The sequence below is a fragment of the Squalius cephalus genome (genome assembly GCF_949319135.1).
Source record: "Squalius cephalus genome assembly, chromosome: 5".
NCBI lineage: Eukaryota > Metazoa > Chordata > Actinopteri > Cypriniformes > Leuciscidae > Squalius > Squalius cephalus.
This window is the reverse complement of record NC_137126.1, coordinates 11,638,989-11,663,814: the sequence shown is the minus strand read 5'-3', so window position 1 is coordinate 11,663,814 and position 24,826 is coordinate 11,638,989. Positions and strand designations below refer to the sequence as shown.

General features: G+C 37.2%; 1 protein-coding gene across 5 annotated transcripts in view; it reads right to left on the bottom strand.

The window, feature by feature from the left end:
- Positions 1–557: 557 nt before the first annotated feature.
- The window catches only part of srek1 (splicing regulatory glutamine/lysine-rich protein 1), a 37,259-nt gene continuing 12,990 nt past the window's right edge, over positions 558–24,826 (bottom strand). For 4 of the 5 annotated variants that reach the window (XM_079870777.1, XM_079870779.1, XM_079870780.1 and 1 more), the window contains 8 exons: positions 24,463–24,641; positions 24,208–24,338; positions 24,007–24,112; positions 21,622–21,732; positions 21,392–21,523; positions 4,747–4,815; positions 4,546–4,660; positions 558–2,595 (listed from right to left, as the gene is read on the bottom strand). In XM_079870777.1, coding sequence (XP_079726903.1) covers positions 2,440–2,595; positions 4,546–4,660; positions 4,747–4,815; positions 21,392–21,523; positions 21,622–21,732; positions 24,007–24,112; positions 24,208–24,338; positions 24,463–24,641 — 999 coding nt within the window. In that variant the 3' untranslated portion in view covers positions 558–2,439. The remainder of the gene's footprint in view (positions 2,596–4,545; positions 4,661–4,746; positions 4,816–21,391; positions 21,524–21,621; positions 21,733–24,006; positions 24,113–24,207; positions 24,339–24,462; positions 24,642–24,826) is intronic. The other variant, XM_079870778.1, reaches the window with a different exon arrangement.

Below are 24,826 nucleotides of genomic sequence, written 5' to 3'. Positions count from 1 at the left end.
TATGTATGTATATATATGTGTATGTATGTGTGGGTGTGTATGTATGTATGTGTATATGTATATGTATGTATATGTGTATATATATGAATATATTCTTTTTAATTTAGAACCTGACTCTGAGACACGCACAAGAATTCCAGTGTACCTGTACTGAAACGTACCTGTGCAAATGGCAATAAACTTTAAACTTTAAGCTAAAAAGGCAGTCCGTAATGGAAAAATCTGAGTTAATTTTGAACAACTACATTGGAGAATGGATATAATTATAAAACACTTTCTATTTATATTTTATTAAATAGAGCTTACTGAGTAAAACCATTGCCTGATTAAATTAAAAATCAACAAAATATGGTTAGGAAAATGGAGGTGATGTACGGAGATGGGCGTGGATTAATGGAAAAGGCTGAATGTGTAGGAGTTATGATTGTATGTGTTATTCTGATAAATTTGTTATTCATGGATGAGTACGTACAGAGACTGGTAAAAACTGGAATGTCTGTTCAATTGGTGAAAATGACAGTCTGCAAGCTAAACAAAAAGGAAATTTAGCATACAAGTCGTATGGACCACTTTTATTCTCATTTACTTTCTCTGTATGTATATGTTTATTTCCTGTTCATGTATAATAATCATATTTTTACAATATATCATTCTCTGCATTAGAGTTTTTCATGTTTTATATTTTAAAATCATAAGGACTGTTACACATTAAAACTAGGAACTTGGCATGTCACTCATCCTGTGCCCCCAAAATGCACTTAACTCCAATAACATGCACACGCACCACTCACATTTTGTTCACACAATGTAAAGAGCTGCGCATTCAGAAAAATATTTGTCAGTAATATAGATAAACTGGAAGTATAACCTCTTTAATGTCAATTTCATGTTAGGGAAAATCATTTATACATGTATATCTAAAAAGATGCAGAGAATCACACCGCTCACAAATCAATATAATTGAGAAGTCCCTTCATTCTTATTAGTTCTGCTGCTAACGAGTACTGTATATAATTCTATATACCCACTTACAAAATTAGACTGAACAAAAAATACTTAATATAAAAAATAAATAATATTCAGAAGCTTTAAATTGTAGTAAATGAGATTGTTAATAATTTTACGGTACTCATCAATCAGTAAAGGCTTCTTAGAAAACCCATTAAAACATCTGAATATATGCCACACAATACTTGTATGAAGAGATTAATGTAGGTCTCTGTATAGGCTACACTGGTTCAAACTAAATACTGTTAAAAAATAAAGATAAAACTATGCATTTTACACAAGCTTTGTTATAATGCTAAATAAATAACCCCTTTTGACTTGATTTACAGTTGTTGAATATTCTGTTGCCACGCAGTCTCTGTCTAGGCACTTTCAACACACACTGTGCTGAGAAACAGTTCACTGGGAGTGTTATTCTACACATGTACTAACTGCATTTTTGTTTTTGACTTTAGTAAATAGAACTGATGGAAAAGTCCAAGTAGAAAGGGTGAATCTTCAGGTACCCCAAAATCAACTGCTGCCATTATTTTCATGCCAATTAATGACAAATGCCTTTCCTCTTACATACATACATACAGTACTGGTCGAAAGTTTGGAAACATTACTATTTTTAATGTTTTTGAAAGATGACACTTATGCGTTACTGTTTCCAACACTGATAATAAATCAGCATATTACAATGATTTCTGAAGGATCATGTGACACTGAAGACTGGAGTAATGATGCTGAATATTCAGCTTTGCATCACAGAAATAAATTATATTTTAATATTTCACAATATTACAGTTTTTTCTGTATTTTTGATCAAATAAATGCAGCCTTGATTAGTGTAAGAGACTTCTTTTAAAAATATGTTTCCAAACTTTTGATCAGTACTGTATATATATATATATATACATTTATCACAATGAGAATTGTGGGGAAATTGTGCTTAAATGTCATGAAAATAATCACAAACAAACATCCTAAAGATAGGCTTCATTGTCTTTATGCAAAATATATTATTTTGATATTATTATGACTTTTTTGAGATGCACACTAATAATAATGACTTTGTTTTAGTAAGATGGACCAAAAAAAAAGATAGAAATAAGCATAAAATGTTATCTTTCCACAAGAGTGTAAACACAAAGAGACATGCAAAAGAAAAAAAATCCAAAACGGATTAAAAAAAGTGACCTGAATACAAGCACCTTCGTTCAATATACCGCATCTCTCTGCACATGTAGATCTATGCACAACTTTACATTTTCATCCATATGAATATCATATGACAGGTAGCATATTCACAGCAGTAGAAATGTTTTCAAAAGCCTACAATCACACAGCAATGGACGCAAGAGAAAGCACTTTAAAAACTGAGACAGTTGTTACAGTATGATACATTATGCTGTGCTCTCCAGACTTGGCATTATGGGTATATGTGGATCACTCAGCTGCAGAGAGATCATCCTCCTCAGCGTAAGTGCTCATGTAGCTGCCGTTGAGATGAGCTCGAGGAGATCTGTCATCGCTTCCCAAAGAGCCCGACCCGTCCATGTCACTGTCATACTCCTGGTCCACCTGCTCGTAGCTCCTTTCCATCTGCAAAATCAAACCATGACTCAGAGGAGGGCAAACAACACTTTCCATTCAGTAAATCTAACTGAAACCAGAATAAAGTCAGCATGCCACTGGCTGCAAGCTTCATCTAAATAACCGTTCAAGAATTATAATCTCGTGGGTATTCATAGCCTTATCTTTAATTCCCACATGTAACATTCACAAGTAGTAAAAAGGCACTAAAAATATTTATGATGTTACAAAAGATTTTCGTTTCAATAAATGCTGTTCTTTTGAACTTTCTATTTATCTAAACAATGGATCATGGTTTCTACAAAAATATGAAGCAGCACAAGAAATGAGAAATGTTTCTGAACACCAAATCAGCACATCAGAATGATTTCTTAAAGATCACATGACCTTGAAGGCTAGATTAATGGCTGCTGAAAAATTTTAATTACATTTTCAAAAATATTAGAATAGAAAACTGTTATTTTACATTGCGATAATATTTCACAATATTACTGTATTTATATAAAATATAATATATATTTTGTACTATTCATATTTTACTGTATTTTTAAATAAACTATTAGCCAACACAAATGATTCATGGTTTAAGTCATATTTATAAAAGTCACATAATTCATATAAATCAATGCATCAATAAATGATTATTGAAACACCACACCCGTAGGTATCACAAAACTATTTTTTTTTGGACGAATTGCTCTTTTTGTTTATTACTTTAATAAATAGAAATGATGGAAAAGACCAGGTAGAGAGAGTGAATCTTCGGGTACCCCAAAATCAACTTCTGCCATTATTTTATTATATTATAGCAATGAGAATTGTGAGGAAATTGTACTTAAATGTCATGAAACTAATCACAAATAAACATCCTAAATACAGGCTTCATTGTATTTGAGGTAAAAACATGACTTTTTTAAGATGCACACTAAAAATAATGACTTTGTTTTAGTAAGGTGGACCAGAAAAGATAAGTCACATAATGCATATAAATAAACGCATTAAGAAATGATTATTGAAACACTACAACCCTAAGCATAAAACAATATTTTTTGATGAAAAATGTATGATTTTTGTATTCTGTAATTGATGCATTGAACATTCATTGTCAGACGCTCAGATGCTTTGATGTACCAAGTAATCGCGTCAGAAGTGTTTTCATCACGTCAAAAATGTCAAAAAGATCAATCCTGTGAGAACGGTTCACACTTTATCAAAAAGACGTCACATTTAGAGGAAATATCAAAGCTTTACGATAAAAACAGTCATATTGATAGTTATCAGATGCAGACAGGCGTAAAAAAAAAGGTGTTAAAAAAGTCAATCTTTGAAAGGATCAGCTGTGATCCTATGTTTCTTATCTATTAAAACTAGAGCAGCACGCTGCGTTACAGCTGAGCTACATGCAAATAATTGAATCTGAATGTGCACAGCGAGCTCTTTGAGGTGTGCGGGGAGCAATGAGTCCTTCATTATGAGCTTTAGGTTTAGAGTTTTCAAACATCACTAATATAATTGCAAAAGCATCAATGCAAACCGGTTATTGATCCAGTAAGTTGAATACAGAAGAAATTGACAAACTGGTGTAAAGAAGACATATTAACATTAGGTATTCTCCCACGACCAAACCCACAACTATCTGAATACCACCACACTGTTTCACCGTTAGTTCATATGCCTCCAGAGATTAGTTGTACCTGGTAATGATGTAGTTTCACAATATGAATAAAGAGACTGTCCTTCCATGGTGCTATTAACAATATGTGTCACAAAGACTTTCTAGGAACAGCTGTGTAAAATGTGTTGGTGTTAATTTAACGTTAATACTAAGGGTGTTACTTAACCTCAGACCAAAATTTCGGCATCAATCCACCAATACAAATTTATTCTGTTTGCGTTACATGAATGAAGGTCAATGTGGGTGTAAATGAGCTACGTGTTTAAAATAAAAATCAGACACACCAGTGAGGGTTTAGATTTATGGTCAGAATCCCTGCTTTTCCTCCTGGACGTTGAGCTCTCCATCCTTTCTCTGCTATTGTCCCATCCTTTATCTCTCTTTTTATCTTTCTTGCCTCTGAAAATGGACAGGAGAAATTAAGATTTTAATAATGAACATGCCAATACTATAGTGTCAGACCAAAATTGTCACACGCAGTAAACCTTTTGGATTGTGATGGTGACCTGGCTCTCCGCTTGGGTGACCTGGATCTGCTTCTTTTCTTATGTCCTCTGTGAGATGAAGAAGGAAAAAACAATCTAAACACAAGTCAATCTAAATACACACAAAACAAATATTGTTAAAAAACTTTGTCTTATTTTCCAGTGAAAATATCTAAACATCTTTCCTAAAAATGTATACATTGACTCAAAATTGTATTAAAGTTGCACAGAAGGTTAATAGTGGGAAAGACAACTTGAGGTTTATGACAATTGTTTGTGATAAGTTCAGAAAAATATTTGCATTTTGCGGCCTTTGCAGCTTTCTGAAACAAGTAAATGCAGATGGCACAGCGGTTACACTGGTAACTCATAAACAAAGCAGCTGCACTACTTTCTGTTTCTGAACAGTATTTAAATGTTTTAAACAGCCATTCAGGTTTTTGTATTTGCAATGATGTTCATCACAGAACCAAATTGTTACGTACGCTATGCTACTTAAGTTTGTTTTTGCATATGTTGTCGCACATGTGTGTGTGTTTGTGTGTACCCTGTCTGTTTAAGGTGTGAAATTAGATTGGAGGATCCGCCTGTCAGTCTGCTGACGTCTGTGAACGCGCCACCAATCGCCTGTCACCATGCAGTTTATGAATGGCGCTAACCTTAATGGCGTCAGCCTCCGGGTTGAGAGAGGGCACGCTCTGTGCGGACGGTTCTCTCTAGTCTGAGAGACTGATCGATGTATGGGGGCTTTATTGCTTTACTATCTGGCAGTCGTATTAGTTCTCATTGTTTGTTTGTGCTGGTGTTTATTCTGTGTGCGCTTAATACATGCTTGATGTGAAACGTTAAATGTTTGTGGTTGCTGCTCTTGTGTAACGAATGGACTTAATCCAAAATGCTCTCGGCATCATAAAACCTTCCCCCTCTCCCCTGTTGTCATCGGCCCTCAAGCCAGTTCTCTTCAAAGACCGTTATCACCTCTGCTCTCCTGAACGATCTCAGCAAGAGACTGTCTGCCACCCTCAAAGACAGCACGAGAGTCCAGACGGCACTAGCCATTTGGTTAAAGACAATAGAGATAAACTTCCAATACACAAGGATACTTACTCCCTTCTTACCCACAAACTTTCCCAAATGTTTATAGTATTTCTCCTGTGTTTTATGCAAGTCCCTATGTTTTATTAGTTATGATTCTTTATTTATGTGAGAATAACTTCAAATGTTGATATCCAAAGATGATGTATCACTGCTTTAATGTCTTCAAATCCCCTTTCTTGGTATCAAAAGAATCCTCTTTTGATTTAATAATCAATGGTGTGCAACATGTTATGATAAATTGCATCATAAATATTTGTACCATACTTTTGTGTAAAGACTGCACAAATTCTCCATGCCAGCATGAACATGTAAATGGAGATAAGATGAACAAAGGCTTTCTCCCGGTCATCTTTGATTGGTCACCTCACCAAATGGGAGTGAACTGAGAGGATCTTTAACAGTGTCTGATTAGTTCAGGTCTTTGCTCAATCTCTTTGAGACAACATTTTTAATGTCTCCTTCCAGCAACTTCATCTTCAAGTTAACCCCCTGAGGTCGGCAATCACGCCGGCGTGATCTACTCGTTTTTTTTTTTTTATCAGTGCAAAATACTCTGTTGATTTTGATTTTACATACTTGTGTTGTACATCATTCAAAGCTGTTAAATGTCTTCTTTTATTTGTGTACACTCATAATAAAAACAAAATGTTGTGTTTTCCGTAAAACAAAGAAAATAAACATGATGCGCGTTCTGCCGTCTCTCTCAATGTGAAACTCATTCTGAAACGCGACAGAAAATGACCTGTAACTCAGCGAATGTTTGTCACACAGACTTGAAACGCATGTCTATACAACGCTTGGAATCTCTATTTTTAAAGTATGTAAATAATATAAAAAACAAATATTCTATTTTTAAGTAATCCATACGAAAGCAGCGGCATGTACAGTTTCTCAAACACGTCCTCATTAAATTTAATTTGAACACGCCTACGAGCGCACGAGCGATTGACATGCAAATGATCCATGCGGAGAAACGCAGACCTGTAAACGCCCTCATCACCTCAAAACAAAGAAGCAGAGACTTCGTAACTTACTCCTTACTGTGTTTGAAAGACGCGCCAGAGCTTACATTGGATTTAGGCTACCTCAGAAGAAGAAGAACGCGATTTGAAGACAATAAAGATTTAAGGTAAGACATTTTTACATATTAGTTTGTTATTGTTGCATAAATGTCACATTGCAGTTGAACTGTTGCTAGATATATGGGGAATATTATATTATTTAGACCCGTGTTTACTGTTAAGCCTACTGTGTTTGTGGATATCTGGTCAAACGTAGATATGTATGGTAACCATAATGTTTTATATTTGAGCGCGATCGCGTTTGAATGTATCAGATTTTGCAGCGCGATCGCGTTTGAATTTATCATTTGAACATTTGAAAAGCAAAACGCACCAAACGGCTTCATGTTTTTACTATTATCTCATTTCATATCATCATAACGAATGGAAACATTTGAAGTAACATGATAATCAATATATTTTTCTCTAGCTTGGTTGTTACTGAAATATTTTGGAAGATTTATACTGCTATCTATTGTTATTATTATTTTACCCAGCACTGCGCATAGCTTATGCCTACAAGGCACAACAAACCTTGTGTTCATTATATTATATATTGTTGGAAACATTTGTGTGTGTGTGTGTATGTGTATTTTGTGAACTTTAAAAAGCAATTTTAACCAGAAAAATCTAATATTTATTTCCAAAATCGTGCAGGCCTTTCTCTTGATATCAGTATGTTCACTTTTTTTTCAGGGCCCAGATGCCACTGAGTCCTGCCGACTTCAACATTCACATGAGTCTCTGGAACATGAACATGGTAAAGTGAAAATCAAACACCTTGGAAATTAAAGGTATGTACAATGTTTTTAGGAATGGCACAAAGATCTCTGTCTTTGAAGTGTTTTTTTTGGCATTTGTTGTGTATCTTTGGGTTATGTTGTGTTGTAAATAAATCCAAACAATTTAAAAGCCATTCTTTTTTAAATCTCCTCATTTACAGTATTGTGCAAGGTTGCTCAGAATGACAGGGCTATTAGGAGCTATATTAGGATAGCTCCTAATAGGGCCGTTGGGGAGGTTCTTTGTCTTTCTCAGGTGAGAAAAGCTTACATATTAATGAGCTGCCGCATAAGGCTTTCTAACACAAAACACGTCGTAAAATTTTTAAATCAATATATTGTCTTCTCTGAATGAGCAGTCAGGGTGATTTTCACATTGTTTTGGAGCAAATATTCTAGGCTACGTGATACAATTTTCAAAAGTCTTGTGAAGAAATAATCAGTATGGGTTTCATGGCCTTATTTCAGTGAGAATTTTTTTTTGTATTTTCACAAACCACGCATAAATGTCATTATCTCAAAACTACAAACTTTTACATACATGCTGCAGATATATTGTTGTAGCAGAGTTTGTGCTGAATACAGTGTAATTAGACTTTAGCCATGAAAATGTCACAAGTAACAGAAATAACCAGAAATGTCAGAGCATGTCAGAACACCTCCAGGGCCCAGAAAACAGCTCAGACCTCAGAGGGTTAACTTCTTTGGATTCAACGTGGACCGCACCAAGAACCCAAACGAACGCTTCAGTGCACTCCAGGCGAAATCATCAAGAATCTCCTGCATCTGGACTTGTTATTGTGCCCCTTTAAGGTGACCCTGATTCTCTGATGTTTCTCGTAGGTTGTGGTTAACTGATTGTAATCTTGCCATTATCTTTTCTTCTCTCTCTCTTTCTTCACTTTCTTGATTCTGTATACAATCTTTGCTTAGTTTAGTTGTGTGTGTAGCCTACCCTAGTTTTATTTATTAAACCATTATATCGACGCTTTATTGTCTCTTTGTTTGCCACATATCGAAGTCACTTAAACATCTTGATCTAGCGATACCTATGCTATTACCCTGCTAGTACTTGATTTACTTTAGTTGGAAAAGGTTATTCTTTCTTGGCCAGGAAGATAATATATTTCCTAGAATTGATAACTGATTATGCTTTCTGTTCATTGGATGAACTGATTAAATAATTGTACAATTAATCTGCTCCTCAATTACAAGTGAACACTGTGTAAACTGGCTGGAGAGGTTGTGAGTCAGGTAAGCAGGTCGTGACCTACATTTACAGCACGCAGGTTTCATTATTGTATCAGATGCACTAGGCTTAGGAGGTGGTGCTAATTAGGGCCCAAGCCCTGAAAGGGCGAAGGCCCTATTGTTTTCGTAAGGATTATTTTTTTTTTTATTTTTAGGGCCCAAGCCCTGAAAGGGCGAAGGCCCTATTGTTTCCGTAAGGATTATTTTTTTTTTTTTTCTTCATTATTTTTTTTTTTGCCTTTTTGACACTTTTGGGGCCCTTAACATGCTCAAAAACTCTTGAAATTTTGCACACACGTCAGAACCCGCGGCCATCAGGGCCGGGCTGAAGCTGGTACCGTGGCGTGGCAGGGGGGCTCGACGGCGCCCCCTGGAATGGGGTCCGAAAACTTGGTCCATAAATCAAACACGCTTGCATGTAATAATATGAAACTCAGTACACATATAGATCTCATCGGGCCGAACAACTTTCGTGCTCTAAGTTTTACAAAAGCCCAACAGGAAGTCGGTTATTATACGTTGTTTGGAAAACGCATACAATGGAATGTGAAATACTCCTCCTAGGGATTTCATCCGATCGCCACCAAACTCGGTGAGAATAAAGTCAAGACATTGAGGATGAATTCTTGCGAACAGATTTTTGATATCTCGAACGGTTTGGCCGTGGCGAGGAAACTAATTTATGGCGAATAATGGGACACAGGAAGTGTGTTATAACTTCTGCATACATTGACTGATCTTGATGAAACTTCAGCAGTGTATTCGTTGTAAGAGGCCGATCACATGGATGTGACTATTGTGAGTCAAAGTTATAGCGCCACCAACTGGCAGCAGGAAGTGTGTCACTTTCAAAATGCTTTGAAGTCACCCTCTTACTTTTACCCGATTTGCTTCAAACTTTATGTGTATAATGTAAACACACGGCAGATGTAGACCTGTGAAAGGATTATTGATATCTTAGATACTGTTGCCGTGGCAACGCATCAAATTTTAATATTCTTTTCGGATGCGTTTGAAACTCTTAGCATGCTTGAAATTGGATGAAACTCGACAGACACATAACACTTATTAGCCAGTAGACATGTGAAAAGTTTCAGAAACGGGCGTGGCAGGGGGGCTCAACAGCGCCCTCTTGAACAGGGTCTGAAAACTTGGTCCATATATCAAACACGCTTGCATGAATTAATATGAAACTCGGTACACATATAGATTTCATCGGGCTGAACAACTTTCCCTCTGTCAAGTTTCACGCCAGCCCAACAGGAAGTCGGCTATTATGGGTTGTTTGGAAAACGCTTGCTGTGGAATGTGATGTACTCCTCCTAGAGAATTCATTCAATCACCTCCAAACTCAGTCAGCATGAAGTCAAGACATTGAGAATGCTAAATTGCGGACGGATTTTTGATATCTCGAACGGTTTGGCCGTGGCGAGGAAACAAATTTATGGCGAGAAAAGAGAGGAGACGAAGTGTTATAACTTCTGCATACATTAACTGATCTTGATGAAACTTTAGCAGTGTGTTCGTGGTAAGAGGCAGATCAGATGGATGTAACTATCGTGAGTCAAAGTTATAGCGCCACCAACTGGCAGCAGGAAGTGTGTCACTTTCAACATGCGTTTGACAAAAGTGGGTGGGTTAGTTTTACCAACAGTTACAAAAATCAGTACATATATTGGTCTCACCGAGCCGGACAACTTTCTAATTTACAGTTATTAGCTCAGAGCAAAAGGAAGTCAGATATTTTGGTTTGAATGTGGATTTTTTGGATATTTCAGACTCTGAGTTTTTAGCTACTCTTCCTAACTGGTTTATTTTATTCACACCAAACTTTTTCAAAATGATAAAGATACATTAAAGATGCTAAATTGTGAACGGATATTAAACATCTCAAACGGTTTTGCTATAGTGAGGGACTAAAGTAAAGTAACACTTAAAGCCTCATCTTCTAAAAATGTAATTAAACACCATTTATTTCTATATAAAAGTATAAAAATATCACAACTAAACCCGTTTTATTCTTTTTTTTTCAATTTAATAAATATTTATAAGTTTAAAAATAGTAATTGTACTATTTAGTCCCATAAAAGTCAAGTCATACATAGGGCTATACTGCCCTCTTGTGTTAAAAATCAGGTAGGCCTATTGTATCTACTTAAAAATATACTAGGTATGTGACGGTGAGAATATTTTACCACCGGTTAATCGACGTGTGACACCGCTGGGGGCTTTTGAATCGCCAACTTAAAAACGAAAGTAAAATATGTTCGTCCACACTGACATTGATAGTGGTTGAGCGAGCGTTTCAAATTAATTCCTATGGAAGTAGGAATTAACTGAAAAAGTTCACTCTGTTCTGCTCGTTCCTCGCCGTGGATGTGCACCGTTATGAATGCCCGTGCAGCCATGAGCATTTTAGTTTAATTTTAAAATTAGAGCCTTTCGGGGGTTGATTGCTTGAAATTATTTTACAAAAGCACAATGTTGTGTTTTATTGCGACTGTACACAAATATAAGTTAACACTTTGCAGTTTGAATGTCGTCCTGTATAATGACGGAGTATGTTTTTATGTGTCCACTGTTCAAACGCGCCCACGCCACACACACACACCCACCCACACACACACGGTTTACTATCTTTTTGGGGACTCTCCATAGATTTAATGATTTTTATACTGTACAAACTGTATATTTTATATCCTTACACTAACCCTACCCCTAAACCTACCCATCACTGAAAACTTTCTGCATTTTTACATTTCCAAAAAAACTCATTCTGTATGAAGCTTGTTTACCCATGGGGACCTCTATTTAGGTCCCCACTGTGATACGAGTCCCCATGAGTCTGTGTGCATTCAGGTTAAAGTCCCCACCGGGACAGAAAAACATGAACACACACACACACACACACACACACACACACACACACACACACACACACACACACACACACACACACACACTAGCATTGCAATCTTGACATTGCAGCCTGTTCATTATAGACTTAATAAAATATAATAATAAAATGGTCAACCTAACATATAAAGATTACACTGCTCTAAATAGTCAGTAGTACAATTCGTACAATCACAGTAAGCACCGCTCCACTGTGAATTTTCCAAGGACATTTTTGCGCATGTGAAGAGGATCATTTTTCCCTTCGATATTGGAACGTGAGTGAAGTACAAAGCATATAATAAACAATAGTTTAGCATCCAAAAAAAGGTCATTATATATATATATATTTTTTTTTTTTTTTTTTTTTAAGTGACAAGACAAAGAATATTACTTGTCTGATATATATATATATATATATATATATATATATATATATATATATATATATATATATATATAAATATAGCTGCGAGCAGCGATGGAGGGCCCAAGCCGGTGACACCGCCACCCCGGTGCCTTTAGTGTAACTAAAGGCACCAGGTTGGCGGTGCCACCGGCTTGGGCCCGCAATCGCTGCTCGCAGCTATATTTTTTTTTTTTATTCATTATTTTTTTTTTTGACTTTTTGCCACTTTTGGGGCCCTTAACATGCTCAAAAACTCTTGAAACTTTGCACACAGGTCAGAACCTGCGGCCATCAGGGCCGGACTGAAGCTGGTACCCGGGCGTGGCAGGGGGGCTCGACAGCGCCCCCTGGAATGGGGTCCGAAATCTTGGTCCATATATCAAACACGCTTGCATGTAATAATATGAAACTCAGTACACATATAGATCTCATCGGACCGAACAACTTTCATGCTCTAAGTTTTACACCAGCCCAACAGGAAGCCGTTTATTATACGTTGTTTGGAAAACGCATACAATGGAATGTGAAATACTCCTCCTAGGGAATTCATCCGATCACCACCAAACTCGGTGTGAATGAAGTCAAGACATTGAGGATGAATTCTTGCGAACAGATTTTTGATATCTCGAACGGTTTGGCCGTGGCGAGGAAACGAATTTATGGCGAATAATGGGACACAGGAAGTGTGTTATAACTTCTGCATACATTATCTGATCTTGCTGAAACTTCAGCAGTGTGTTCGTTGTAAGAGGCCGATCACATGGATGTGACCTTTGTGAGTCAAAGTTATAGCGCCACCAACTGGCAACAGGAAGTGTGTCACTTTCAAAATGCTTTGAAATCACTTTCTTATTTTTACCCGATTTGCTTAAAACTTTATGTGTATAATGTAGACACACGGCAGATGTAGACCTGTGAAAGGATTATTGATATCTTAGATACTGTTGCCGTGGCAACGCATCAAACTTTAATATTCTTTTCGGATGCTTTTGAGACTCTTCACATGCTTGAAAATGCATGAAACTCGACAGACACATCACATTTATTATACAGTAGACATGTGCAAAGTTTCAGAAACGGGCGTGGTGGAATGGCTCAGTAGCGCCACCTTTAGTCAAAAATGGGGGCTTAGTTTTTCCTAGAATCACAAAACTTGGTAGGTGTATTGTTCTCATCAAGCAGGACACCTTTCTAATTTACAGTCATAACCTCAGACCCACAGGAAGTCAGATATTTTGGTTTGAATGTGGATTTTCTGGAGAATTTTCTCTCTCTCTCTGTGTCTGTGTGTGTGTGTGTGGGGGGGGGGGGGGTGGGGGGGGGATTTGTCCACTCCATTTAATCTTTGTTTTTCAAGGTTTCAGGGGCTTTTGGGGCCCTTAACGTGCTCAAAAACTCTTGAAACTTTCCACACAGGTCAGAGCCCAGGGTCATCAGAGCCGGGCTGAAGCTGGTACCCGGACGTGGCAGGGGGGCTCAACAGCGCCCCCTTGGACACGGTCTGAAAACTTGGTCCATATATCAAACACGCTTGCATGAATTAATATGAAACTCGGTACACATATAGATCTCATCGGGCTGAACAACTTCCGCACTCTAAGTTATTAGCTCCGCCCAACAGGAAGTCGGCTATTATGGGTTGTTTGAAAAACGCATGCTGTGGAATTTAATGTACTCATCCTAGAGAATTCATCCAATCGCCTCCAAACTCGGTCAGCATGAAGTCAAGACATTGAGGATGATAAATTCCGGACGGATTTTTGATATCTCGAACGGTTTGGCCGTGGCGAGGAAACAATCGCGAGAAAAGAGAAACACGAAGTAATATAACTTCTGCATACGTTAACTGATCTTGATGAAACTTCAGCAGTGTGTTCGTGGTAAGAGGCCGATCAGATGGATGTAACTATTGTGAGTCAAAGTTATAGCGCCACCAACTGGCATATATATATATATATATATATATATATATATATATATTTATGTATGTTTTTTTTAGTTCATTTTTTTTTTTTATTACTTCTTTTTTTAGTTAGTTTATGTTAGGTTAAACCTAGAAGGGTTTTTGTTTGATTCAGTTTTTGATTTAACCACCTCTTTTGCTCCTTCCTCTCCTCCAGATTGTTTGTTGATTTTGCTCCTTTTTGATAAGTTGTACATATTGTAAATATTCACTATTTCATTACTTTATTACTTTATAACTTCACTTTATTGTTTTTAAAGAAAATTAAACCTTGCGACTAAATTGTTAGTTTGTCTTCTCCTTTTCTTTCGCAATCCCCTTACTATCGTGACACACGCATGCAAAATATTTTGTGTCAAATAAAATTCCTACACAAATAGCATCTTATTAACGAGGTACGAACAAATACTTAAAGCTGCAGTTCATAACTTTTTTTTTGTCCTCAAAATGTACAAAATTTATATAATAAGCGAGTACATCATGAATCCATTTTCCAAACCAGGGTTTTGTCTTATCCTGAATCACTACGGTACACCTATAATAAGTGTTTGACTATTTTAGACTGGTACGGGTCGTAACACTGCAGAGTAGCCCAGTACCTGCATGACTCGTCATAGACATAAACACAGAGAAATAGCTAAGGCTACAATGTTCTTCAGCAAGACACATGCAGTTCTGTTTATTAACCGCTAGAGCGGCAAAAGTTACGGACTGTAGCTTTAAATACTTAGACTTAATAGGCTATTTATTTTCAAACTTAAAATTTTTTTCATTTTAATCTGGAGTCTGCACTACAACACAACCTAGATATTGACTGAAAATGTTCAGGGCTGCGTTCTCCGAAACTACCTTAACGCTACGTCGTTCTTAAGTTGTACCTTAAGAAGTACCTTATCGTTAATACGTGGTTTCCGAAACCTTCTTAGTTAAGTATACCTTCTGTAAGTCATACGTTCGTAAGGTTGGTCTGGAGCGCTCTTAGCTATACCTTATCGCTGCTGACGGTTCATACCGCTAGTGGCCACCACTACGCAAAAAGCTTTTTTACATCGCAGTTTAATTACACATAGACAATTTTATATGAACATTTAATATAAAATCTGATTTAGTATTAAAGCTGTAGTCTACGATGTTGAAAATCGGTCGAGAAAGCCTGAGACAGTTGTGAAGTTTTAAAAAACTCATCCCGCCCCTCCACACACACCCCCCTCCCTTCTGTGCTACCTGATCCCTCCCACCGGGAAACGACCTAAACAACGTCACTCAGTCAAGCTGTGATCACCGGTAGTAAACATTGGCGCATCTTGTTCAAATTCCGATCGGCTCGAACAGAAACTGAATATATACTGAAATATATTCAAGCACTTCAAGAAATATAATCACTTTGACCCGTGATAGGCGATGCTAAACGGCTAACATTCCAATGCCGACCGGCAGCATAAGCATGTTGTCAGACTGATAAAAAGCTATTATGTAACACCTCACACCATAAAAGTAAAAAATAAATGCTTACCTGCTCAACAAAAAGTCAGCCGTGTCAGCGTCGTTTTTTTTTGGTTTGTTTTTTCTCCATTGCTGAGCTGATGCTACTTTGCTAGCTACCATAGACTGTCAGCTGCTTGCCCGCGAAATTTCATGACGCAGGAGGGGGGCGGGGTGGGGTGCGGTGGGGTGGAGACGCGAGCGTCAAGAGGAGCGGGGGATTGGATGAGAGCAGTTGACCAATGTAAGCTGTCCGGCCGGACAGCTTACATTGGTCAACTTCTCTGCAGCTGTACACCCAATAGAGTGAATGGATTTTTTTCATTCTTTTTTCTCTTCATATTGTTAGGACTGTACTGTAGAACCATAACCAGCATCTAAACGAGGTTATTAATAATGAACAATCTTTGAAATCGTAGACCATAGCTTTAAAATTACATTTTTACTTTACTTTAAAATTTTACACATAAAATACTTAAGTTGTTATAGCCTACACCCAGTGTATGGAAGTGTTTTCATTAATAAAGTTTCCATACACTAATGGTTGTTAGCTTTTTTAATTACTATCCTAAGGCACATCAGCTGGCGAACCATTTGACAGAAAAGGCTTAGGAGTCTATATAAAGAAAGATGAGTTTACACAAACTTTATAGCTATGGCAGCAAGACAGCGAGTACTTGTTTTAAATCAAAGACGGCGCCGTCCGCGGAGCCAGTTAGTGTATGTCAACTACATGGCTGGTGGATAATCAGCATACGTTGTGGAGAACATTAACACACTTATGGCCGTAAGGGTTTGGGATTGCACACTTGCTAAATTATAAACACATACTCATATTTATTTCTGCATGTACATATTTCAATGAGCCCCGATAAATGCAGTTTGTACTATTTCTAAAACGCTTCTTTATAAAGAACATTGTTTTCTCAATACTTTACCTATACCGCTGTGAAGGAAAGAGCGCACAATCGATCATCGAGGCATCGATATCAACCTATTCAGCGCCTCCACCATGGACAGCGCCTGCTAAGGTCGAACTTAAGAAGGTTTACCTTAAGCAACATCCTAAGGTATAGTTCGGAGAACACACGTAGGAAAGGTATACCTGTAGTTAAGGTGTACCTTTTAAGTCTTCATAGTGCGCTAAGAGACAACGTTATCGGAGAACGCAGCCCAGTTTCTTTAATTGTTTGGTAACATTTTACAATAAGGCTCCATTAGTTAACATTAATTAATTCACTAGTTAACAAACTGACAATGAAAAATACTTCTAAAGCATTTATTAATCTTAGTAAATGTTAGTTTCAACATTTCATAAAACATTAAAATCAAAACATTAACTAATGAGACCTTATTGTAAAGTGTTGCTTATAGTTCTTTGTTTAGTTTATATATATATTTTTGTGTATTGTTTTATTGTATTTTTTAATGTCCAGTTCTTTTTGCTTTAAGAAAAAAGTTATTAATCCTTTTAAACCAAAAATTCAGTTTCGTGATAATACCATATACCGTGATAAAAGAGATAGAGTTTTTTATTAAAATCTACACATTAAAGAGATAATTCACCCAAAAATGAAAATTCGGTCATTAATTACTCAACCATTCCATTCCAAACCCGTAAGACTTTTGTTTATCTTCGGAACACAAATTAAGATCTTTTTGATAAAGTCTGAGAGCTTTTGGCCCTCTCCATTGACAGCTACGTCGCTACCATTTTGACGCTTCAAAAAGTCCATAAAGAGATCGTAAACCTAATCCATATAAATTGAGAGGTTTAGTCCAAATTTTCTGAAGAGACTTGGTAGTTTTATATGAACTGATTTAATTTCGGCTTTTATTCATATTTAAACATTGATTAGCGGAAATAAACAGAAGCTCAACTGCTTGTTCTCCTGCTTGAAGCACGAGAACAAATATCTTGTGGAAGTTAAAATGTTAAAACTGCAATTTCCCAAAGACAGTCTCAAAAACGCGGTTTGTAAATCGCTGATGTTCCTTACGTCACAAACTGCCCTGTAACCAATCACGTCAATGTGCCGGCGGGCTTTAGCATATCAGCATATCATTAACTATGCTCTGAAGCCAGGTTATCCCAGAATAGTGTTCTGTTGATATGAAAAATCAGGTACATTTAGAAATATAACGGGTGAATTATGTATATGCTGTATATGGCAATGCTATGATGAACTATCTGCCTTTCTCCACTGACGTTCAATGACATTCAAAGCGTTTCTTAGGGTACACTGATGTTTAAAAGGCAGACTGAGATGGTGAACGGGAACATAGTTTGTGTAACATTAGCAACACATTATTAGCCGATAACGTGGTCAAGCAAAAGGATATTCATAACAATACCGTTATGTGTCCGACGTTGTAAAGAGCGATACCATTGTGCAGCGTTTACTACAGCAAAGTTGGCGAGTGGATCTCTGGGCTGGTGTAAGTGAGTGGAGGCGGGGCTAATTTGCATATTCATGGTTCCACATATACTAAACACAGCAAGGGTGTAGAGTTACAATAAAGCTATTGAAGTTTTTTTTCACAGGAAAAAACATTTAAAAAGTTGGCCAGCAAGGCCATCAGAATCACTGATATTAATATATTATTAAATGTATTAAATTATTCCCAATAGTGCATTCTCTTAATTCCATATCTTTTCACTTGGTTGCGCTGCTTCCAGTAGTGTATATTTATTTTAGAGCTTTTATCCAATCATATTTCAGCCATCATGTGTTGCCAGGGTCAAAGAAATCTGCCTTGAGGTCTTCAGAATCGATAGTGCGGGTGCCTGTAGCTTAAAATAAATGGCAATGCAACTGTTGCTTTAACCAATCAGATAATCAGTCAGATTTAATCAGCCAATCAGATTTCCATTTGACTGCACCGAGGCCATCTAGCAGGCGTATAATAACGTCGGCATTTTCATGTCCTTTGATTGAATGGTCAGAGCGTGTACTAGTAGTCAGAGTTAGCAAACCGCATCTATAGCGAACTGCATAAACTAAAATATATTCCTGTAGATTTCGTAGTTTTTCAGCCCACAAATTAATATTCCTCTCCCTCCTCGACCCCCAGCAGTTTCAAACCTACCGGAAAAAAGAATCCCTTATTCAGCCTCATCCAGCTTAACGCAGAGTCACGGAACTCTATTCGAACTGTCCCGGGTAAAAACAGAACTGACTATAATGTATGCCATGTCTGATTTTGAAGGCAAAAGTCCCGCTGATCTCATTGATTTCCTTCAAAAATCTGTGTGAGAGCATGGGGCAGCTGTACACGTCCTGTGTCCACTGCTTCTGTCGAGCGGACATTCCCGGCCCTTAAGCGAATTAAAACTTGACAGAAATACGACGGGACAAACTCGACTTATTAGCCTCGATAGAAAAGACTTATTGTAGGAACTGAAACGCACAGATGACCTGTACAACAGAGTAATTTAAGTCTTCTTGAGGAAAGAAATTAGTAGAAAATAATCAATAGTTTTGGTGAGTATAATGCTTATTTTTGTCCCCATTTTTTCCGTGCTGAATATGATTTTCTTCTTAATTTTTCATGTAAATTTATGATCAAAACTTTTTTTCCCCCAAACATTCATACTATTGTAACGTCTGAAGAGCGACAGACAAGGAAGGCTCCGTTTCTGAACTTCTTAATTGGAACGTAAAATAACTGTACACAAACGCACCAGCCTAACTCACTCGCTCATTTCTCTCAGTTTCTCTCTACCCGGCCTTTTCCGAAGTCACCGCATTAACCCTATAACTGCCGGTGCAAAATAAAACTACCCTGGAAATCCAGAGTTCTCGCGAGAGCACAATTTGAATTTGCTCAGCGAGTTATTGGACTGGGTGATTTTCATTACTCGATGCCAGACCCTTAATCTTTCAGATTTGGGTCTGGATTTCCAGGCTAAAATAAAACAGCAATTTCACAACAATTATAAAGAGTCTATGAGCTACATTATTAAAAGCGTATTAAGAGGTGGATTAATTCAGGTAGGACACCACTCAAGGCCTAGGTGTGAAATGCACTGCCCGCTATATATACAGTGAGGAAAATAAGTATTTGAACACCCTGCTATTTTGCCAGTTCTCCCACTTGGAAATCATGGAGGGGTCTGAAATTGTCATCGTAGGTGCATGTCCACTGTGAGAGACATAATCTAAAAAAAAAAATCCAGAAATCACAATATATGATTTTTTAACTATTTATTTGTATGATACAGCTGCAAATAAGTATTTGAACACCTGTCTATCAGCTAGAATTCTGACCCTCAAAGAACCGTTAGTCTGCCTTTAAAATGTCCACCTCCACTCCATTTATTATCCAAAATTAGATGCACCTGTTTGAGGTCGTTAGCTGCATAAAGACACCTGTCCACCCCATACAATCAGTAAGAATCCAACTACTAACATGGCCAAGACCAAAGAGCTGTCCAAAGACACTAGAGACAAAATTGTACACCTCCACAAGGCTGGAAAGGGCTACGGGGAAATTGCCAAGCAGCTTGGTGAAAAAAGGTCCACTGTTGGAGCAATCATTAGAAAATGGAAGAAGCTAAACATGACTGTCAATCTCCCTCGGACTGGGGCTCCATGCAAGATCTCACCTCGTGGGGTCTCAATGATCCTAAGAAAGGTGAGAAATCAGCCCAGAACTACACGGGAGGAGCTGGTCAATGACCTGAAAAGAACTTTCCAAGGTTACTGTTGGTAATACACTAAGACGTCATGGTTTGAAATCATGCATGGCACGGAAGGTTCCCCTGCTTAAACCAGTACATGTCAAGGCCCGTCTTAAGTTTGCCAATGACCATTTGGATGATCCAGAGGAGTCATGGGAGAAAGTCATGTGGTCAGATGAGACCAAAATAGAACTTTTTGGTCATAATTCCACTAAACGTGTTTGGAGGAAGAAGAATGATGAGTACCATCCCAAGAACACCATCCCTACTGTGAAGCATGGGGGTGGTAGCATCATGCTTTGGGGGTGTTTTTCTGCACATGGGACAGGGCGACTGCACTGTATTAAGGAGAGGATGACCGGGGCCATGTATTGCGAGATTTTGGGGAACAACCTCCTTCCCTCAGTTAGAGCATTGAAGACGGGTCGAGGCTGGGTCTTCCAACATGACAATGACCCGAAGCACACAGCCAGGATAACCAAGGAGTGGCTCTGTAACAAGCATATCAAGGTTCTGGCGTGGCCTAGCCAGTCTCCAGACCTAAACCCAATAGAGAATCTTTGGAGGGAGCTCAAACTCCGTGTTTCTCAGCGACAGCCCAGAAACCTGACTGATCTAGAGAAGATCTGTGTGGAGGAGTGGGCCAAAATCCCTCCTGCAGTGTGTGCAAACCTGGTGAAAAACTACAGGAAACGTTTGACCTCTGTAATTGCAAACAAAGGCTACTGTACCAAATATTAACATAGATTTTCTCAGGTGTTCAAATACTTATTTGCAGCTGTATCATACAAATAAATAGTTAAAAAATCATACATAGTGATTTCTGGATTTTTTTTTTAGATTATGTCTCTCACAGTGGACATGCACCTACGATGACAATTTTAGACCCCTCCATGATTTCTAAGTGGGAGAACTGGCAAAATAGCAGGGTGTTCAAATACTTATTTTCCTCACTGTATATATATCTCATTTCATAACAGATTTTTTTTTTTTGCAGGTTTATCAACACTTTCTTCTGACCTGCTTATACTGCGGGAACGCCTGGAGCCAACGTAGCCTTTGGAAGGCATCCTTCCCTTTTTGTCCCGCAGCCTCTTTTCATCCCAGCCATCGCCCTTCCTAACTTTACCGTCCTTGTCCTTCCTTCGGTCCCTGTGTTTAGGAGACAACATCGGTTTGAAATTTTCTCTTTTTTGGGGGACAAAACAAAATCTGAGAATTAAGTGGCCAGTGTGGTGGTGCAGGTTAACCTGGAATGAGATCTACTCCGGCTGTGTTTCCTTTCTCTGGAACGTGAGCGTCTCTTATGGGACCCACGTGAGGCGTTCAACTTCTGCCGTGATCTCTGGGACGGGCGTCCCCTTTAAATCCCATTGATAAAACAAGTTATTTTCCCATTGCTACAACAATACATAAATTATTAACAATAAACAAGTGAAAATGATGTCCAATTATACAAATATAACAGGTAGCCTAAAGCTCAGGTTATTTAATGCAGGGTATCTGCAGTTTTTAAAATCAAATTTAAGGCATTTTTTAAGACCTGAACGAATACAATTAATACTGAATGTCCATACAGAAGAAAGCCATAGAGTCTTAAAACAAATCTATACATATATACATGCACTTAATACATATTGGTAGCAATATATCAGAGATCGATATTAGATTATTGCTTATATGATAAAAATGTGTAAAGAACGACAATAAACAGATTATTGTGCTGATAAGGATAAAATCTAGATAATGAATGAGTTTAATAATGTTCTTAATCTTTCCTTTCTGTGACAGGGCGGCCCAGAGAAAAGCTACAAGAGTGTTCTTCAAATTAAATGCCAGATACCATTACCAATAATAACAGGAAAGACTACATAATGCAGGACTTTTAATAATAAACCAGCTAAAAATACTCTGCGACTCTTTATTTTGAAATTGCTTTGCTTTTCTACGTCCAGCTGCTCATTCATAAAGCTGAGGGAAATAAAATATGCTTACAACATATTACAATATAAAATCATAAAGTAAACAGTCATAATTCATCAACATTAGATCATAAGCAATCGCTTGTCATAAATGTGCAGTATGCTGTGTGTGCCATGTTTTTCTAAGAAAAGTAGAATGCTTACATCTATTTATTTAAATGATTGCGTTTGGAAGTTAAATACTCAAATCAGGCCTCATCATGATTCTTGTTTTTCTGGCTCTAAAATTTAAGAACTCTTAAGACATTTGGTATTCTATGTAAGATATTTAAGCCATTTATGACAGTTAATTTTCATTTTAACTCAATAACATATTTTAAGGCTTTTTAAGGACCTGCTGGGTTCCTGTAATCAAGAATAACATTCAAATGATGATTAACAGTTTTTCGGATTCAATTTGACGAGTTTGTTAGTTTGACTAAGGCTGCATTTACATTGCAAGTCTTCATGCACAGATCGGATCTTTTGATCATATCTGACTTGTCCCGCCTGTTTATATTCACTTTAGAAATGACTGGTATCCGATATCTGTGTTTACATTAATCCCCGCCCAAAATTATTCTGTTGGTGATCGCGATACTAAAATTACTTTAGAATTCACATCGGTTGGCCATGATTATTTGTCACCATGGATAAGTTAAAAGATGTCATGGATGTTTCCAGCACAAAATCTGACTGAATTGATATAGACCGGAAAATAACAGCAATTATAACAAAATAACCCGTTTCTATGCTCCTGAATGTTTCTGTATGCGCAAGTTTTAGTTTGAGTGCATACAGCCACGTCTGCTTCAAAATACGACATTAAAAAGCTATCTTTTGGCCAAATGTGTTAACCCTCGCCTTGTGGTGTCTTGGAATTACAAGGGGAATCAGTTTCAAAGCAGCTTTACACAAAATGCATGTGTCTACATTACAATTTAGAGTGATCTTTTATCAGAGATGACTGTGTCCAAGTTATGCATTTCAGAAGTGTACATATACAAATCATACAGTTAGATAATAAAGGATTAATTTAAGGGAGAAACAATGATCTCATTGAAGTAATGATTACATGTTTGTTAACAAATGGTTAGGATTTATAAAAAAATGTAGCATTGGAACATGTTGATATGTATCAGATTTAAAACCTCATTTGGAAGTGACAAATTCCGATCTGTGTCAGATGTGAGGGAAAAAAAATCAGATATTTTTGTGCCAGTGTAAACTCAGCCTAATAATTTTAAAATAACCCATCAAAAAGACTAATTTAATGATTTACTAATTATCTCAACAGTGTTTGAACAATGTTATTTCATTTTATATATATATATATATATATATATATATATATATATATATATATATATATATATATATATATTTGATGACACTGATAATTACTGCTTTTAAATTATTTTAACTAACTGTTATTTTTAAAATAAATTATATATTATCTAATAGATGTACAATTACAAACAATATTACCCTTACATAGATATATTCCCCATTAAAAAAAAAGTTACATTGTTAGTAACATGTTAGTGTGGCTTATTACTTTTTCAATAGGATTGATTGATCGTACTTTATACTGTGAGTAGCTTGTAGCTTAGCATGCTACTAAGCTTTCATTAGTTAACAAGGCAAGTACGTTTAAAAATGTGTGTAATCTACCTGTGCCTCGACCTGGATCGCTTTTTCCGTGAGTGTGACGGGGAGCGAGAGCGAGTTCTTGACCTTCTGGAATGTCTGGATCTACTGCATGAGCGATTTTTGTCGTCTGAAAGTAACAAATCAAACCCCTCATCAATTAAAAAGAAAAACACTTTGAGAAAGTATTACTGTGTGTGAGAGTCTAGGTTTGAGAGGGCAGACCTGGCTCAATGGCAGCAGCAATGGTTGACTGAGCCTCTCGAACTCTCTTCATGACGTCCTCCAGCTCTTTGGCCGCAGCTTGTGGCGTGAGCTCTGGAGGCTTCACTATGGCATTATTGGAGTGGTTAATTCTGAAAAAGATGACGTTATGTTGATTACTATTTAAATGCATATCACATGGATGAAATGGGATGCAATAAATTTACTGAATTAAACAACGCTGGCGAGTTGTCTTTCTCAATGGAGAACACTCACTTGAGTGGCCTATCCCCAAACATGACTCCATTGAATGTAAGTGCTCGTGACACTGAATCCTGATCAGAAAACTCCACAAAAGCAAAACGTGTAGGTTGTGTTTCATCTCCAGCCATTCTAACAAACTTCACATCCCCCACCTGCTTGAAGAACTCGAGGAGCTGCTCTGCTGTGGTGCTCTACAGGAGAAGGACAAAACAAGTACAGCATGAGCTTGAAAGACAAAAGAGAATATTGTGTTAGTTTCGATATCCAGTTTAAATACATTGGCATATTAGTGAATACAATATAAGCAAATATTCAACAAGTGGAAATAAAGAGCCTAACGAGAGTATCTTATAATGTGAATAAAGTGTTTAACAAG